Raw genomic sequence first — 20757 nt, 5'->3', positions numbered from 1 at the left:
AACTAGTGCAACTCTGTGAAAGTAGTGTGGCGATTCCTAAAAGCTCTAAAAATTGACCTTCCATATCACCCTGCAATCCCCCTACTGGGAATATACCCTGAAGAACAAACCACTCTATAAAAAAGATACCTGCACACACATGTTTATCGCAGCATTGTTCACAATAGCAAGAACCTGGAAACAACCATGCTGCCCATCAAAAGAGGACTGGATTAAAAAAATGTGGTACATATACACGATGGAATACTATGCAGCCATAAAAAAGAACAAAATCATGAATTTCGCTGCAACCTGGATGGAACTAGAGTCTATAATACTGAGTGACCTCTCACAATAACAAAGATCCGAATATCACATGTTCTCACTCATATAATGGACCTTGAACATCCAATGCAATACTATAAGAAAATGACTGATGGTACTAGGAAACTATGGGGGGGAGGGGGATGGGATTAACAGTAGCAAATATCTGTCGGGGGATGGGAAAACACCTCTTATCAACAGGGTGCCTGAATGAAATGTAATTGTACACCTAACCCTTAACTGTACCCCACAAAACCATAATAAAAAATACTGATTAATGAAAAAAAAAAAAAGAAACACAGTGTATGAGTATTTATCAAAGAAGAGCACCTAGTTTCTCTGTGCCCTCCAAGGCATTCACATTTTACACTTCAAAAACCTAATCTCTATCTTCAAGGAAAGTGCCGCATAAGAAGCAAATTTAATGTGGTGTATGTCAATTAAGCATGTCTGGCGCAAGAGGAGAGGAGTTCTAAAAAGAATAAAAGAGAAGCCGGGCTCCGTGGCTCAGCCTGTAATCCCACACTTTGAGAGGCTGAGGTGAGTGAATTGCCTGAGCCCACAGGTTCGAGACCCGCCTGGGCAACTTGGCGAGACCTCATCTCTACAATAAATCAAAAAATCAGTCGGGTATGGTAGCACATGCCTGTAATTCCAGCTATTCGGAAGGCTGAGGCGGAAGGATCACCAAAGCCCAGCACGTCGAGGCTGCGGTGGCCGGGAGCGGCCACTACACTCCAGTCTGGGTGACAGAGTGAGACTCCAACTCAAAAAAAAAAGAATAAAAGAATGTCTGTATTTTAAGAATACAAATTAATGTTAAAAATTAATCTTCCTGAATTGAAGAAGGTGTGGCCTCTTAATATATAATTAGAGTTATGGATACTAAGCTGTATGGGTACTCAGTTATAGGTATCTTAACTTTAATTAATATATTTTACTTTTTACTAAATAATTAAACATTTATTAATTAAAAATAGTTAAAATAAAAAAGCCAACCAAATCTTTCACTAAATGTCTAAAGCTATGACATCTGTATTCAATACAACATCCCTCCCATACAAAGACTGACACAGATGATGACAGATACCTTTTGTGTGTGTGTTGAGGGCTGGTGGGGTGACAGCTAAAAAGAATGGCACGTTGTTATTGGCTTTCCAAACTGAACACACAATGGGTCATGTTTATAGAATTAGTCACATATGTTAGATACTGATGGCTGCAAAAGGATTTCTAAAATCCTAGAATTTTACTCACTGGGATTTAGTTTCTTATCAGCCCTGGAGATTTGGCATTATAGAGAGGTAAAGTAGTCTCTCATTTGACACAAGCAAGATGGATCAACAAAAGCCTTAGAGATAAATTTTTAAAGGACCAAGCCTTCAAAGAGATGCCAGCTTGGTCTACAACAAGTATTTACAACACATTTTAGATCTTTACTTTGATAAACACATACTGAATACCATACCCTATAAACACCCTGCAAATGCAGTGTTAGGTTTCCACTGCAGAAGCTGACAGCAGATGCTCCAAAGATCACCTTACCTGAGAGGGCATCCTGTGCTTCAAAGAATGTGCTAAGACCCCCTTTCACATAAGCCAGACTGCCCTCGCTCTTCTTGTTAGCCTGTCTCTTGAGATTGGTGACTGCCATTTTGAGCTGTTCAAAACTGAAATGAATAAAGAAACCAAACATTTGAGATGCCTAACATACATACAAATAAGATAATTCATTAAGTGTAAAACACTAGGAATGCCAAAACTGATGCTAAGAAGCATACAGATTAATATGAAACCAGATGAAAGCAAAAAGCTTTCACATTCTTATCTAGATCTAAACCTTTTACTTGTTTTAAATGCTTAAATTACAACAGCTATAAAGAGTTTTATAGCCCTCAATGATAATTCCAAATATGTTAGGCCTCCTAAAAAGTAAATCTGTGTAGATATTTTTATAACCTATATAATGTATACAATTTACCAGATAAAGAGTTTTGAACATGCTCTAAGTAATAAAAGAGTATGTTTTTGTTTTGTTTTGTTTTGTTTTTTTGAGTTGGAGTCTCACTCTGTCACCCAGACCAGAGTGCAGCGGCCGCTCCCGGCCACCACAGCCTCGACCTGCTGGGCTCCGGCAATCCTTCCACCTTAGCCTTCCAAGTAGCCGGAATTACAGGCATGCGCTACCATGCCCAGCTGATTTTTTGATTTATTGTAGAGATGAGGTCTCACTGCCCAGGTGGGTCTCGAACCCGTGGGCTCAGGCAATGCACTCATCTCAGCCTCCCAAAGGCGGGTGATTACAGGCTGAGCCCTGAGCCTGGCTTATCCTCCAGTGAGGGGCAATGTTTCAAAAGTAGACTCTTCTGTACATTTATTTATGTATTTGGGACATTGAGTATAGTGTTATTTTCATCACATCAATACCCATTAATAATAAAATCACATAACACCTATGGGTCAATTCAAATTTTAAATAACTAAGAGCACCACAATATTTTCTCTTTCTATCTCAAGCAGAAAAACAAAAAAGGAAGGTCTCTATATTTTGGAAGTTTTATCTCCATTTGAGCTAACAAAATCTGGCTATAAAACTTTGAATATATTCTTGAGTACCATAATGGCCCCACTCAGAAAACAGATCAATTCTGACTTACAATAATAGAAAAATCACACCCATAATGTAAATATGAGCCATCTTCTACAATGAAAGAATTAATTTCAGACAGTTGCTTTAAATATTATCAGGCCAAATTTACTCAATATATTAAAATACCAATGTTTCCTCAAGTTTCTAGTGATTTTCATCCTAATGAATGAATGACAAACATATTAAGGTACATTTTAACAAGTTGATTTATCAAGAATTTAAATTTTAAGCAATTAACCACTCATTTATCCAAACATTTTACACTGAATATAATTGTTTTAAATCAATCTTGCAAGTAAGTTACAAATCTGATTTTGTAGAGAATAGATATAATGTAATTAGCAGACAAAAAGTAATACTTTAACTTCGATATATGAACTTGTCTATTTTTGGCTAATTTTAAGCCACATCTTGTACATAATGATAAGCTAACTCATCTTCCTATGCTGTATGGTCAGAGAAGGCAGTGTGTTCTGTTTTTATACCAAAACTTACATTTTTTTTGTGCTATTTGAGTAAAAAGAGATCGCATGCACACATACCAATTTAGGTCCCCAGCTGATTCCATAAAGTTGTAATAAGCCACTCAAATAATGAAACATGCAGGGACATAAAATGATAGTAGGAAATAAGAGAACTCTAAATTAATTTCATTTTACAAATACGGAAACAGATACCCTGAGATGTTCGCAGATTCACCCAAAGTCAAAAGGCTCATAACCTAAGATGATGTTACTATACACAGAGACAGACCTAAAACTCATGCAATCCCATTATTAGTATCCAAGTGAAACCTTTTACAGCTGACAGTCAATATCCACTAACCTGGTGGTTGAGTGGTTCTCTATGAGATACCAAGCAGCTGAAAAATTCTCACTTGTAAAATCAGCACTCATTCCACGGAACAGCATTTCTAAATCTTTTTGGGAAAATTTACTTCTAAAGGAAAAAAAAAAGTTTAAAATATATTTCAACTGTTATTACTATAAAAATGTAACAGATATCACTAAGTACCTAGCATAATAAACATGAATACAAACCATTAAAATTATACATAATACATGATCAAGAATACATCTGTATGTATGTACACAAGATATATATTTCCTACATCGTGGTTGATTTCTATCACGTAAACTTGGTACATATATAAGTTAGGAAATTAGTTAAAATACAGAAATTACATCAATAAAAGAATATAAGATTTAAAGAGATCTTAAAACATCAGGTTAAACAGATTTTTTAATGTGAAATCTATCAAAATATGAAATCATTTCCCACTTGGTGGATAAAATAAAAATTTAAATACAGTGAAATTTTAAAACATTACATCACTTTGTTAAAATGGTTTTTGTTTAAATATCTATATGAAAGTTGTTTTAAGACATACTACTATCTAAGAAACCATCAGAATACTAATAAAAGTAGATCTGCCTGTAATTCCGGCTACTCGGAAGGCTGAGGCGGAAGGATCGCCGGAGCCCAGCTGGAGAGGCTGTGATGGCAGGGAGCGGCCACTGCACTCCAGTCTGGGCGACCAAGTGAGACTTCAACTCAAAAAAAAAAAGTAGATCTAACTACACAGCACTCATATTTGCATGTTCATTGCTAGAATAACTTTATGAAAAGCTTGTGATAACAATAGGCTATGCATTACCACAGCTCCCTTATCTTGCCTACATAATTTTTTTACTATATATATTTTATTTTAAAGATATGGGATACAATTCAGGATTAAGTATACAAGTGGACATCGTACAGGTAAAGTCTGAACCTTCTTTTGATCCCCACTTTGCCTAGTTTGAGATGAAGTACCTTTATTGATGTTATGTGCCCTCCCCCCTACCCCAGCAGTATCCCATTACTGCCAATTCCTTTCTTATAGTATTACAGTAAATGTTCAGGGTCCTCTTATGAGTGAGAACGTGTGGTTCTTTGTTTCTGTGGTAGATCACTGACTATTATAGACTCTACATCCATCCAAGTTGCCTACATTATTAAGCTGGACTTCCAGGCCAGGCACAGTCACTAACACCTGTAATGCTAGCACTCTGGGAGGCTGAGGTGGGAGAATTGCTTGAGCCCAGGAGTTCAAGACCAGCCTAAGAAACATAGTGAAACCTCAACTCTACAAAAAAAATCAAAATGTTAGCTGAGTTTGGTGGTGCCTGTAGGTCTTAATTACTCTGGAGGCTGAGGTTGGAGGATCACCTGAGTCCAGGAGTTGGAGTCTGCAGTGAGCCAGGATCATACAACTGCACACCAGCCTGAGCAACCAAGTGAGATCCTGATTCAAAAAAAAAAAAAAAAAAAAAAAAGATGGGCTTCTGAATCAATTCATTCAAATACTACCTACAGGTGAGGCTCCATGCTTGGGGACACCAGGCGTGCCAGAGGGCAGAAATGCCACTGCAGACCCTGCTGCCTAGGGCTCACAACCTTGCAGCACTGGCTGTTGGCCCCCGCCACTCCATTTGATGGGTGAAGGCCAAGATTGCCCATGAGCTGAAACTGCTTATCTCTCAGGGCGCACTCCTGTCATCCTAGGCCTCAAACCTGACACTCTTGCCTCTATACATATTCTCTCCCTTTATTGCTCCCTAAAAACCATAAGGGATGCAGGAAGCAAAACCAGCTGTCCAGAATGTCCTTTGTAAATCCCACACTGTGAGACACCACTTTACTCTAGCAACACATGTCAGTCCAGAGAGTGAAAGCACCCCACTTTGCATCCTGTCACACCCATCTTCTTCACAAGGGGGCTTTCTTATTGGGGCAGGGGCTTTCTTATTAGGGCCGCAAGAATTGTTATCATAATTCCTGACAACAGAGAAGATGATCCACTTAGCAACTGAGGCTGAATCACACTTTTATCTTTTCTCACTAGCTTCTAAAGTTGAAAGATCTCAGGCCTGATGTTCTCAATGTGTGAGTGTGGCATTCATTAGCAAGCTGCTGTTCTCACCAGTCAGCAGTCTCTGAGAGGAAGGTGGAGAACTCTGACTTGTTCAAGTTTATTTTGGTTTAAATTCTTCATGCTGGTTCTAATACTTTACATAGTAAGAAAATCCTGTCACCAAGTTTTTCTCACTTTATTTTCTTGTACACCATGCCACTAAGTTAGAACCTCTGGGAAATATAATGTCTGAGTGGAGACTGAGGGTAAGCCATGACAAACTGAGCCCCAGCTAAGGTCCCCAGAAACACCTTCTTCTGATATGCCATGGGCTTCCTTCTGCAAGCCTACTTTAACTGATGGGCAGCATCTGTCTAGACTGTTGTGTGAAGGACCATGTGGCTTTGTCTAAACTTGGCTATGACAGGATAGTTGGCCTGTCATGGTATGTGGGAGAAGTACATGGCAGCATACAGACCATGTCTCCTAGCACGAGTATTCCATGTAGCACTTCACACTGCATTTGCTCCAAGCATTACATGGTCTTAACAGAACCGAAAAGTATTACAGTCAACCACTATCGATTAAATTGCCACTAATAACAGTCTTTACAACTTATTCAAGGACAAGAACTCCTTATCCAAATCACAAAATAAGGACACAGCTGATAAAAAAAAAAAGGAAAAGAGGATTCTGAGATGTCAAACTGGGCTTCTGTGCCCCTCACTCATGTCCTGTGGAGCTTTATTGCAGTTGGATGTTTTCTTGTCTATAATCCAAGCAGAGAGTAAAGAGGGGCTGCCAGCATTAACTGACAACATCAAAAAGGGATCTATGACATGGTAACAAGTCAAGCAAGACAGACACAAAATTCAAAAATACAGTAACTGCCCGTCATGATGAAATGGTTAAGACTGCACAGTTTCTGTAGGCCAGACAGGTAAATCATGTTCCACGTATATATGTGTGTGTGTATATATATATATATATATATATGTATATATGATGTACATGGCAGATATTTAAAAAAAAAAAAAAAAGGTTATATCCTAACAGTTAAAATGTTTAAATTGGTGGTACTAAAAGATGTAAACTGGCAGCTATACAGAACTTTCCATTCTGTATTCAATTTTTAAAATTCACCTGTTTCTCAAACTGTAGTAAACATCTCATTTACAATGCACTAATGTTATAACTGATCTCAGTTGTACCCAAATCTGATGTCTAAGTGAGGGCTTCAGGAATGTTAAGAACTTTGCTAGCCCAGAGGAGTTCTTCCTACTCCTACCCCCCCATCCACAGAGAGAGAGAAGGATGGGCCTGACCAGTCATCAAAAGCAGGGTACCGGCAAGAAAGAAAAGCCCATAGGTGTGGCTAGGCCTCCACAGGCTCAGCACCCTCATCTAACCCATGAGCACATTATGCCCCTGGCAGGACAGGGTAGGAAGAAGAGCGGTGGACTCTGAACCTGAGCTGTGGCATTAGAGTGACAGGTAAGGAGGCACATGCTCCAGCAGAAAGTTTTGTGCTGAGGTCTGAAACATCCACCCCCCTGCCATATCCCTTTCTCACATACATATTGTTCCTCAGGCCCATAAATGGATCAGGTAAAATATTAGAAATACTGGATTCTCCTGACCAAAATACCATCTCCTAGTCCCTAGACCCTCAAAGTCACCATAATATTGTGTTTAGTATTCAGTGATTTCCTACTGAAGATACTAAAACTCTTTCACCAGTCAACTTATTGAAAGAAAAGTACTGAGACATACACCAGGAGTCACTATTTTTTTTTTGAGTTGAAGTCTCACTGTGTTGCCAGGCTGGAATGCAGTGGCATGCTCACAGAGACTGTAGCCTCAACCTGCTGGCTTAGGCGATCCTTCCGCCTCAGCCTTCCAAATAGCTGGAACTACGGCAGGCGCCACTATGCCTGGCTAATTTTTTAATTTATATTGTTGAGACGGGGTCTCACCACGTTGCCCAGGCTGGTCTCAAACACCTGGGCTTAGGCAATCCTCTCACCTCGCCCTCCCAAAGTGCTGGGATTATAGACTTGAGCCACCACATCCCGCCAGGAATCACTTTTAAGAATAAGACAGATACTATTTCAAGATGGCAAAATTCTAATAGAGAGATGTCAAATAATTTCTCCAAATCATACACTTAAGTCCAAGACTAACCTTTCATAGAAACACAGAGCCCACTTTTAGCAGGGCTGACAATTCTTCTGAGTCCTCTCTGCTAGAAAAATCTCACAATTCCCAGACCAGCACTTGCCCTTCACTAAGGAGGGGCTGGCCATCATAAGCCAGCCACATCTGTCACATTCTCCATGTTCTTGATTGAGTGACCCTGTTTTGACCAGAGATATCTGAACAAAGACCTTCTGGAACATTTCTGATAGAAGTCTCCACACTTGTAAGAAGAAGCACCATAAGAGCTAACATCTTTCTGCCTGGGAACACAATTGTGCCTAGTCTCAACACCAGGAATTGATAAAGCAATCAGGTGGAAATCAATTTTTATGCTAATGGCAGCAGAACAGCAAGTCCAGGCTCCTCACATCTTGGCGATATTACCAAGTCACTGAATCAACCAACCTTAGAGTCTACCTTCTCTGCATATTTTATATTATGAGAAAATTAATGTCTTTTTTGTTTAAGACAAATAAACTTTCATCTTCTGTGACTTGTCACTGAAAACATCCTGATTCAACATTTTATCCCAAAAGATATGCTTAAATATAATGATCTTGTATAAAAACACCTCAAAAATGTGAGATAAATGATCTGGAAAAAACAAAAATCGAGTAACAATGCCAAGAGTCAAGGAAGAACATGACTGCTAATGTACAAGTGACTCGACTCATCTCAGCACCTCCAGTGGAGGCAGCAGTAACAAGTGGTGGGCAAGAGCACAAGCCCCGGGTACAGTCTTGAAGTTTGCTTAATCTGTATAATCTTGGGGGAATTATTTGACAGAACCTCTGTAAGAGTTCATTATTCCTGAGGACAATGAATTCATAACATCTTCCTCTTAGGAATGTTTTGAGGATCAAAGCAGATAATGCTTGTGGAAGGCTTAGCAGTCTCTGACACATAATAAATAATCAGAAATGTTACTTGCCATTATTTTATTCTTTATGCTTAGTTCTTTATATCTTTTTTTTTTTGAGTTGGCATCTCACTTTGTCACCCAGACTGGAGTGCAGTGGCACGCTCCCGGCCACTGCAGCCTAGACCTGCTGGACTCTGGCAATCCTTCCACCTCAGCCTTCCAAGTAGCTGGAACTACAGGCATGCGCTACCACACCTGGCTAATTTTTTGATTTATTGTAGAGATGAGGTCTCACCAAGTTGCCCAGGGGGGGTCTCGGACCTGCGGGTTCATGCAATCTACTCACCTCAGCCTCCCAAAGCGCAGATTACAGGCTGAGCCACCGAGCCCAGCTCTTTATATCTTATAAACTACTTTCCTATGTATTATTTTATTTGATTCTCATAACAAGTGAGAAATGGCTTCCAAGAGATTACATGTAAATATTTATTTGAGATTTGAACCTGGAGCTTCCATTGTCAAAGAAAGAACTAGAGAATCTTAGAAATAAAATCACAACTGCAAGCCTATAAGGATAAAAACATAGGGAGAGAATGAAAGGGGAGCTGACTTAGAATTAGGAAAATTGTTAATGATCTTAATAACAGTAATAGGAAAGGAAGAAGCACTAGTTTAACACAGCTAATGAAGCACAAATATTTAAACTTAAATGTTTGTTCAGAATAACTAGATTTTGGACCCTAACCTTCCAAGTGAAATAACAGCTCAAGCATGTCAATAAAAACAAGATATATTCTGAGTAACTCAAACTAAGCCTGTATTTTAAATCCACTAGCATGGAGTTACAGACTGAAAGTGATACATACTCTTACTGTATAAACTCATAAAGTATTTTCATCAAGAAATCAAAACACAGTTTCAGTCACTGATAATCCTTGCCATCCCTAAAAAACAAATGTTTCCCATTAGATGGCAGTGTAAGGTCAGATTTAAACCTTCTAAAATGGGTTAGCCCCAAGTCACATGAAGAACCAAGGCCTCTGGATTAAGTGGAGGACACAAAACTAACAGGAATGTTCTAAACACCTCAGCACTGGCCTTGCAGTATGAGAACAGCCTGCAGCAATGACTCCTGGTGAATGCTCCTCAGTGGAAGTCATTCTGAGAGCATTCCAGCCACCCCGCATACAGTGAGGCCTGCTTGTGGCTATGCTGCTCTGCTTGCATGGAAGAGAATACCTTTCCCGGATGTGGGAAATGGAAGACTAGCACACTGAAAGTGAGCATTCAGAGTTCTTTTGAGTGTGAGCATACTATATTCATTTCTTTTAGCTTTAAATTGTTAGCAGCATTGCTCACTGTATTGTTATCAAGTATCATACGTTTGTTTTGGTTGGTTATTTCTGGCAGTTTCTGGACTCAGGCACTCTCACAACTCACCTATCTATTTTTTTTTAAAGTTCTAAAGCTGATTCATACAAAGCTCTTCTCTTCTGCACTCATTATTTTGCTGACACTTTTATTAAACATAATGATGTTCCAAATGTAGTGAGAAAATCAGTCACCTTTGTTTTCTGATGGAATGCCAAACTGACTGGAAGAAAATCAGATGTGCCCTGGCCATGAAACTCACATAGAAATAAAACAGATATTAGTGGTACATCAACTGACTACTCTAGACAACCATTCCCAGGTAGTAATTCACCACAAATGCTGGAGATCACATTAAAACAAGACAAAGTTTCATTTTTCCGCCACCACTCCTATATATATATATATATATTGTCTCCAAAACATCACCTATAAATATCTCATCAGGTAATTGAGTATTATTAACATCAAGAAACAAGACCTAGTAAAGACTTTCAAGCAGTATGAACTTGTTTTTAATCTTCCTTTTTGGTTTAAATATTTGTCTCCATTACAACTTAAGTCATGTTAAGAACACAGATATTTATTTGTAAGAATCAGCATCATAAATCAGAAACACAGGCTTTGTACAAGCAAATCCTAGTCTCAATTCAAAGTGAAGTTATTTTTTCTGAGCAATTAGTAACATTTTTATAAGTATCGCAGCACCATGTGTGCAAAAACATCAGTTAAAAATTTAGGAATATGAAGAATTTTAATAGTCAAAGGCAGCCAATAAATAACAGTTGTTAAACTTGTAGGCTGAAAGGAGACAGCATGCATGCTGGGTCTACCAGTAAAATATTTATTAAACTCTGACTCACACCAAAGAGCAACAAGGAAACTACATTGTGCTACTCTCACTTGCTTTTTCATTTCAGAGGAACTAGCTAAAACACTGCAGAGCTCCTCACTATTCTATTCCGTGGAATTTCCATAGCCATTCATACAGCAATCACCAGAAGCTGGTTATCTTCCACAGCAGGCCTCACCACTTCAATCTGATCATTCTTTAGAAGAGTTGAGTATTTTATGACAAGTACTCACAATTCTTCAAAACTTCTTAATATATTTCAACAAACAAATAATGTTATAACCCTATTATTCCTTCACTAATAACCTTTTTAAAAAATAGGTCCACTCTGGGCTTTTAATTAGAAAACTCAAAATGACATTAATAAACAGAAACAAAAGATTCCAATATGAATACAACATCATACTCTATGGAGACCAAAGCATTCATCTAAAAAATATTAAGTGGGTCAGGGAAATAAAACCCACATCAATATTTTACAACCTGCCTTCCCTTTCCTTTTCTCCTTCTCGAAAATAAGACTTCTTGGCCGGGCGCGGTGGCTCACACCTATAATCCCAGCACTGTGGGAGGCCGAGGTGAGAAGACTGCCTGCCCTCACATGTTCGAGACCAGCCTGGGCAACTTGGCGAGGCCTCAACTATACAATAAACAAAAAATTAGCCGGGCATGGTGGCGTGTGCCTGTAGTTCTAGCTACTTGGAAGGCTGAGGCGGAAGGATGACCTGAGCCCAGCAGGTCAAGGCTGCGATGGCCATGAGCAGGCCACTGCACTGTAGCTTCGGCGACAGAGTGGGACTCCAACTCAAAAAATAAATAAAAGAACAAACAAATAAATAAATAAGATTTCTCTGTCTGAGGTCAAAGAACTCAGTAAGATAAATTCAGCTTTCTTGCCAGTATCTTTAAAAAAAAAAAAAAAAAAAGGAACTCAAAAAAGCACTTTTCTGGCCAAAAACATTCAGGTTATCCTTTCTCTGTCCATAGAGCCCTGCCCATGTTCTCTGATGCTGCAGGGATCTGTGCCTTTCTCAGATCCCAGTTGCCTACACTGAAGACACAGATGTCAGCTGGTGCAGAGCTAAAGGTGGGGCCAGGACATCTATTCACAGAATGCATGGAAGGGAGGACACAACTGACCTCCACCCATCAAAGTGGCGTTGGCATTTCTCATTGCCTACTATGTCTCGCCCCCGGACTTTCCTTTGAACATGTGTTAACATTGTGTTGGTTCTCCCCTTAATTAGTGAGTTAAATAAAAGTTCTGATATCTGTTCATTTTATATTTATATGAGAATCATGATTTTCCTTTTTTTCAAAAATTAGCCTTTAATATTTTACATCATCCCATGACTGAGCAACTATTTCTGAAACTTAAGCAGCAGCTTGAAAGAAAAAATTGTTAATTATATTCCCAACTACATACTTCTTGAATAAATGTACATAAATCTGCTTTAAAATTTTAATACACTTTGTTACCCTACAATCTTAAGTTATTAAAAAAAATTTTTTCTTAAGTGGCAGAGCAATTAATAGTGCAAGTCCAAGAAGAGGAAAGAATTCTGTAATAATGACTAGCACTTTTTAGGCCCTGCTATGCTCTATGTGTTTACCTATATTCATTCACTCACTGAATTCTCACAAGAACCTTAAGAAACACAAAACTATCTCTTAGAGAAGAAAGGAAAGTTTTAAGAAAGCTGAGTGCTTATAGTGACGTTATTCCTAATGGCATTACCAATGTTACCAAAGAATTATCCTGCAGCAGATTAAGAAAAACTGCCATTAGAGACATCCAAGCCAAGCCTCTACGGGTAGCAGAAAGAGGAATAAAAGAGACAATCAAAGGCTGAGCAGACAAGAAGGTAGAGAGAAGAGAGGATGGGTTACATGCCAAAATAAAAGTTGAGAAAATAAACTTAATGACAGTAAACATCCAAATGAATCCTAACATTGATCATGCTGTCTCTCATATAAAATGTATACAATATCCCCATACTCCATTTGTCTGAGTACAAAACTGGCTCTTGGTTTCCAAAGGATGGCAGCCCAGAAGGCCTCCTGCTCACACTTCCAGGGCAGGCTTGGAAAGTAGTTGGCTTTCAGGAGGACTGAAGCAGCCCTTGAAAGGTTTAGTATCAATTGCAAAGTCTATTCATACATGAAACAGTCTTGAATAAAACCCAGTTATTGCCATTCTTTGCTGGACTTTCGTGATCTTGAAACTCTTAATTTATTGGGCACTGAAATCCTTAAAACAGTTCTAGAATGACCCACACTGCTAAAGTGCTTTAAATATGTTGCCTAGGACAGTCCAAACTTACTAAAAGCTGCTGAGTCTCAGACTTTTTTGATATATGAGACCTTTCAAAGCAAAAACACTGCCTCCCTCTCAGTCAGAGGTGAATCCCATCGGGTGAAATTTACTATTTGAATTACTAATGATCTTCAAGTATAGGCTTAAAGATTACATATATTTATAAATACAGATTAGTGAAGAATTTTTCCCATTCCTAGAAAAACCTAAAATACGCCTATGTTTAGTGTTAACAGAACTAATGTGTCACCTTAAGTAGGTTTATGGAGCAATACTCAAATTATAAGCCCACAAGCAGAATCACTAAGGCCAGAAAATAAAATACACATAATTAATACATTAGATGAATGGTTTAAGTAAAAAGGTATTAATGATCAAAGTTACTAAAACAGATTCAGAAAACAAAACTCCAGATTCAGTTTTAAAACACCTTGAAAGGTATCATTTACCTGCCACAAATCTGATTATTAACATTAAATAAATCTGGATTAAGTAATAATTATAAGCAGGTATTATTAACAAAATTAAAGACGAGATTGGACTTAATTGTTCTAAAATATTTCCAGAAAAATCAAGCAAATAGGTTATAAATTCTATTTTGATTTCAAGTACCATCTAAATAGTTAAACTCACCAACTCCAGATAACATATTAATGCTCAAATCATTAAACATATTGGTTATTAATATTTCAAGACTTTTATTATTCACAAAATGCAAACTCAAAAAACTAAGGTAAGTACTTTTTGCTTAAAGTTTTACTAATTGCAACATTCACCCACAACAAAGCTGACCAGACTTCAGAAATAACAAATATCGCCAAACAATTGAGGTGTTTCCTGAGACATGCTTGGGGTTTCAGTCCATTTACTTTAACTATATAAAACTTTTCAGCAGTTGAAAAATAAAGCCTGAAGGCAAGATGGTACTCACTTGTCAATCTCAATGCCAAGTGGATTAGCAGGACGTAGGGACAATGGAGGAATTCCTTTATTCCTGTCAGTACGCATATCATAATAATTCATTTCATCAACCCATACAGCAGACTGATCCAAAATGCCTACAAAAAGCAAGGAGCACATTCTTAATAAGATGATGACTCTCCAGGCACCTTCTGAGTCTGGCCATATTGCTTTACTTCTTAAAGACCAAATATAAAATGCCTGTTGGATAATCTTTAACAGATCTGAGGGCACAAGGGCTCAGAATTTGTTTTTAATGACTTGTGCCTTAATTTAAAACACTAAGAACCTATAAAAAGGCAAAAATAACACCTCCTGGCTATAGTTTCACTGACCATTATTCAACAGAGAAGACAAATTAAGACTCTAGGAAAAAATGTTGCTAAAACAAATTTATAGTACAAATAAGAAACATCACAAACCCAGTTATACATTGTTAAATATAATTGATTAAATTGGTTTAAAGATTTTCAGAAAGTCAGTATATAAGCTGCAATGGCATGACCTACAATATCTATTTATTCAGATACAGAAATTGCATAAACATTTGGAAAATGGCTGGAAACAAAACATTCAAGTTAAACATTAGTTCAATGGAAAGCTTCGTGTTTATGAAGACTGCTGAAAAACCATTATGAATATATAATTTTTTCTTTAATTCTTTGAGTTTCTTCTTCTGGGTTCTATAAGCTACCTAAAGTATTTCACTACAGAGGAACACCAAATGTTTTTAAATGGCTCTTGAAAACTCTTTAAAAAATATCTTTCATTGTCTTTTCCTCTACAAAAACTAACGTATTTTCATGAATAGTTATGCAAAAATAACATACTCCTTGCTAATTCTCATTCTTCTTATTATTATCAATACTGAAAATGTTCTAGATGGTAGAAACAGGTTTTTTTTTTTCATGCTAAGCAATTTTGAAAATTCAATAAAATATCCAACAATTAAACCAAACACCTTTCAAGAAATGCCAAGGTTATCAGGGAAAACTGACGTGTGGACCCTGTGAACAAAACATGATCTCTAAAAATGCCAAGGTTATTCAGGGAAAACTGACGTGTGGACCCTGTGAACAAAACATGATCTCTAAAAATAGCATCTTTCTTCATGTGACTGAGCACCTCATCATTTTACTCAGCACAGGACTTTCCAGCTATGCCTCTAGCACTCTTTCTCCAGCGGAACAGGAACAGGGTGCCAAGAGCACAGAGGAGGTATGCCCACTCTGCGGGGGAGGTTTGGAGGGCTTCCTATAAGAAGGCTGTCTGAATATCAGGCAACCTGTCTGGTTCTCCCTTGGAGAACCCACTAATTCACTCAGCACCAATGGTTCTGTCAGCTCACAGCAGCGGGCTTTGTCAGAGGTCATGCCAAGTCCAGACACTCTTGTGTTCAATTCAACAAATCTTTACTAAGCCTTCTATGTGCCAGGTCCTAAGTGTTTTATAACAAAATTACTACCTTCACATAAGTTTTATCTACCGTATAAACACATTATAAGATGATACTGATGCTTAAATTGCTCCCAAAGACTGAATGACAAGTTCCTACTTTAATTTCACAGTTTAGTTTTTGAAGATGCTAAATTTTTCAAAAAAAATAACAAAAATAGAAATATATTTATATAGGTATGCATATAAATGTACATATACATATACATATATACATAAATATAAGCTCCCCTTTGAATTTCCCCTTACAATCCTTGGATTTTTACTTATTAAAAAAATCTTGAAATTTCTGAAGAATACTGGTACAAAAAGTCTCTATGCACTAAGATAAAAAACAAAAACAATTTGCAAAAGTATTTACTTTTCTATATAAAGAGAAGTACTGGCTGAGTTTAATTATATGCCCACGATATTTCTACATTATACAAATATTTATCAAGTACTGAGCATGTGCAGGAATTACAGGACCACAAAGATGAATCTGACATTATACTTAGTTTAGTAGGGGACAGGGGCATGTATAGATATAGCTACAAAAAATAATAATGAAAAAGTATTCACTTATTGGATAAGGGACTATGCTAAGCACTTTACATTTATGTTTCACTTCCTCCAGTCCTATGAGGGAGGCAACAGTATTATTCCACTTTTATCCACAAAGGAATGAGGCATTAAAATTCCACAGCTAATCATGGCAAGAGCTCAGGTTAGAAATCAGAGCATGGCTCCTCAGATCAGGTTCCTAACACAAACAGAAGAAGCAAGTGCAAGTGGTAAGCACACAAGAAAGAAAAACATCAACTGCTACAGGGTTTGAAGAAGAGTGATCATTACTAGTGTGGAGGGCAAAAAGCAGATCCAAGTCAGGTAACAAGGCTTCCAGCCCAGAAGGATGAAGAAAATGAAGGGAAAAGGAACATTATTTAGATGACATAATATTATTACAAATCTGGTCAAATCAGAAGGATATTTCACCTCAAGCCTTAATTGTATAAGCATCTAACAGCAATGTTATTATATTCAAGATCAAGGAACCAAAACTGGTAATATCAAAACATCAAATGGGCTGAGCATAGTGGTTCTAATTATAGGTGGGCCTATAATCCCAGCACTTTGGGAGGTCGAGGTGAGAGGACTGCCTGAGCCCACAGGCCTGGGCATCTTGGTGAGACCTCATCTCCACAATAAATCAAGGAAAATTAGCTGGCATGAAGGCGCACGCCAGTGGTTCCAGCTACTTAGAAGGCTGAGGCAGGAGGACTGCCTGAGCCCAGCAGATCGAGGCTGCGGTGGCCGTGAACGTGCCACTGCCCTTCAGCCGGGGTATGAAACTCCAACTCAAAAAAAAAAAAAAAAAAAAAAATTAAAGGAACAGATTTTGCTTAAGAACTGAGAATGATAGGTTCTCTTATGATCATTGTCCTCAGACTTCATTGACAATTAGTTCAGCAAAAAGCCTTTCCAAAAGTAATGCAAATATTAACCAACATCTCTCTTCAGAAAAATTAAACAAACTAAAGCTAAGTCAAGATATGAGAGTAAGTAAATTTTATACCAAGTTATTACTATTAGTTTTACATTTTAAAAGACAAATTTATTTTTACTTTCTTCTTTTGAATAAAGTCATAAAAGGTTTTACCTATTTTCTCAGGTTTGAGTAGCTTGAAAGAGACTGTTGAAGTTCCTTTGCCACCTGACTTGGTAGTGACAATAATGTCTCCTTTGTCATTTTTGGCTTGTCCCACTCGACACACTATTTTACTTGCAGACATCCATTCTGCTGTCAAGAGGCAATTATGTCCACAAATTGTCAAGCCTGAAAATAAAAGCATGCACATAACAAAGTTCAAAGACAAGACCAACAAGACATACAAAATTTATGTATATTGCATTTTAAAAATCTAGAAATAACACTTCATTGTTCCACAGTTATACTTATTATTGACTACATCCAGTACTATTTGTAAATATTTAATTGTCTTTCATTTTTCTTCTAATTTGTTATTTCTCTAAGACTTCTTTTAGACTATATTTAAGTTTCTTCATATATCAGTGGAATACGAAAATAACTGACCACAATAATTATGTTTAGGCATTTCAGATTACTTAGACTTACAGAATCTCAAATTGCCTTCAGAGGTATTAGAAGGAAAATGATTGCTATTATAAGTCTAAGTTATTAATGTAGAATTTTAAGGCATATAAATAAATGTATACATCATTACCTAAAAAATTATATATTCATCCATCTTCATTAAAATAATCTGCATGTACTTTTTCTAGTGTCCAATTATATACGGCATTACAGAATGAATTAAAATAGATACTTTATTTTAAGCATAGCTTAGAGTATGATAAATGCAGTGAAATGTTCTTGGATATTTCTAGATTACTATCTCATTTTTTACATCTGCATATCAGTTGCTATCATGGTAGTTCCTGCTGCCTTAGTGTTTTTTCTAATGAAACTGTCACTACACTATGTTCTGCTCTTACAGTAAACCTGTACTCCCAAAACTCAACTCATGACATGGCTTACCCCACAGTATATAAATTAAAATTTAGGCAAAAACCAAACAAGAAGGCACTGGCAGCTGCTGTGAGAGACATAACCCCAGGGTGGAATACCAGCATACCACCACACCAGCCAGTCTTCTAACTTTTTTCCTTTATGTTTTCCATTTCCTTAAAACAGAAACTAATGTAATAAGTATTTATGGAGAAAACAGACCTGAATGTATGCAGCAGGCACAGGTACTTCACACATTCTGTTCTCATTCCTTAACTTTGTATATTGCTCAGCAGTCAAGTTTGGCAATTGTAACACATATATATTTTCAGATACCAGAAGCACCTCAACTAATACCAAATCTGATTTCTAAAATGGAGAGTCAAGTCATCTTTTGTTACAACTTTAGTAGGAATGATATGCTATTTAGCAAGAATATCATGCTAACAGTAAAGGAATAAAAACAATTTCATTTTATTCATATTGCTTGAAATAATGAATTTTAGGGATTTTTCTAAAATAGCTATTATCCATTCATGTATGGAACTTTGTCTTTCTAATAATACCATTTAAACGCTCCTTTGGGACAAAGTTTTCTATTGGTATTTTTTAATATGTAATGACACATTTTAAAATGCATTTGTAATTCAAAATCACTTTTTCAAAATGGGAATGTCTTTCATATATTTTATGATAGTCAATTTTTGTTTTGAAAAACTTAAACAATTTGGAGATGGGGTCTCTCTAAACCCCACCTCGCAAAAGGAATACGTTAACACTTCAATGCACACCTGTTCAAGAAATTTTATGCATATGTAAACCAGTCTATATATTTGTTAGATAAATGTTTTACTTTGCAACATGCTTAATTATAGAAGATAGATATTTTGATATCACTCCAGGTTGATAAACAATTTAATTTTTTGAATATCAAAAACATTATTGTGATTTTAAATACTAACTTACCTCAGAAAAAACAATAACTCAACAATTAATGTCAGGGCATAAAGTAAAAATACAAACAGTATCTTCATTAAAAGAAAAAAAATCAGTCTAATTTAACTATCCTATAACTAAAAGCAAGGAATGGGTAGATTTCAGATAAACAGACATAAAGTCTCACAATCACGCTCCATGATATGCACAGAGGTAGACACTGGCCCAAAACTACCCCCAGAACAACAGTGTATTCATCTGATCGTAGCTGATTTTTTTTTTTTTTTTTTTTTTTTTTGAGTTGGAGTTTCACTCCGTTGCCCAGGCTGAAGTGCAGTAGCTCACTCACAGCCATCCCAGCATTAACCTGTTGGGCTTCCACCTCAGCCTTCCAAGTAGCTGGGGCCACAGGCATGTGCCACCACACCCTGCTAATTTTTTGATTCACTGTAGGGATGAGATCTTGTCAAGTTGTCCAGGCTGGTCTCAAACCCACAGGCTCAGGCTATCCATTCACTTTAGCCTCCCAAAGTGCTGGGTTTATAGGCTGAGCCACCGAGCCCAGCTCATAGTTGCTTTTAAGATTCCTCTGAATTTAATATCTGATATATATTTTTACTCCAAAAAATGATAAGCAAATCATTTAAACAAAGATTCAAGTAGATTTTAAATGCCAGAAAGAGAAAAGATCATAAGACCTATTTCTTAAGCATATTTTTGCTATTACTAAAAGCTAAGAAATCTGCTAAGTTAGTAAAAGCTAAGAAATCTGCTTCATGAAAGTAACTTGCAGAATTCCAAGTAATGTACTTTCTATAGTGTTTTGCTTGGCTAGTACAGATATCACCTGAGTTAAAAACACTCTACTTATCAGGTTTGTTTGTTAAGTTTGTTTTTCTAAAAAATGGTTTCTTGGCAATACATGAGGAAGGTTGTTTGAAAGGTGAACTAGAAATGTTTATAATAGTAGTAACACTTAGTCAAATAAGAATAGCATTGCCTGAAGCTAAAACAAGATTAAAATTTACACAGACTAGTAAGTATTACTTTTGGGAGCTTACAATGATTGCCAGTTAAAATTTTGCATATAGCCTCCACCTGCATGTAGATTTTCATGCACTCTGGAGGTTTTTCCACATGAGTAAAGAGACATCAGGAATGATCTACGTCAAACCAAGACACAGGATTAGATAAGACTATCTTTTCAAGAATAAATTAAGATAATGTTTACTAAAGAATCAAAGACTATAGTAAGAGAAAATAATATAAAATGAGACATACTTAACAACAGAATTAGTGAGGAGGTATAAAACTCAGTAAACATAGCACATAGCCTGGCTCGGTGGCTCAGCCTGTAATCCCGCACCTTTGGGAGGCTGAGGTGAGTGGATTGCCTGAGCCCGTGGGTTCAAGACCCGCCTGGGCAGCGAGACCTCATCTCTTCAA

The 20757-nt window shown here is 37.1% G+C and overlaps 1 protein-coding gene across 1 annotated transcript in view; it reads right to left on the bottom strand.

Annotated features, from left to right (window-relative positions):
- Positions 1 to 1848: 1848 nt before the first annotated feature.
- LOC103256279 (exocyst complex component 2-like) overlaps positions 1849 to 20757 on the bottom strand; it is a gene marked incomplete at its 3' end in the record, with an annotated part of 57339 nt that continues 38430 nt past the window's right edge. Inside the window, exons 3-6 of the mRNA XM_008054177.1 lie at positions 17506 to 17682; positions 14383 to 14509; positions 3779 to 3892; positions 1849 to 1973 (exon numbers count right to left, since the gene is read on the bottom strand). Coding sequence (XP_008052368.1) covers positions 1849 to 1973; positions 3779 to 3892; positions 14383 to 14509; positions 17506 to 17682 — 543 coding nt within the window. The remainder of the gene's footprint in view (positions 1974 to 3778; positions 3893 to 14382; positions 14510 to 17505; positions 17683 to 20757) is intronic.

The sequence above is a fragment of the Carlito syrichta genome, unplaced genomic scaffold, assembly GCF_000164805.1.
Source record: "Carlito syrichta isolate Samal-C Ts95f unplaced genomic scaffold, Tarsius_syrichta-2.0.1 Scaffold77898, whole genome shotgun sequence".
In the NCBI taxonomy this organism is placed as follows: Eukaryota; Metazoa; Chordata; class Mammalia; order Primates; family Tarsiidae; genus Carlito; species Carlito syrichta.
This window is presented reverse-complemented; position numbering and strand designations above follow the sequence as displayed.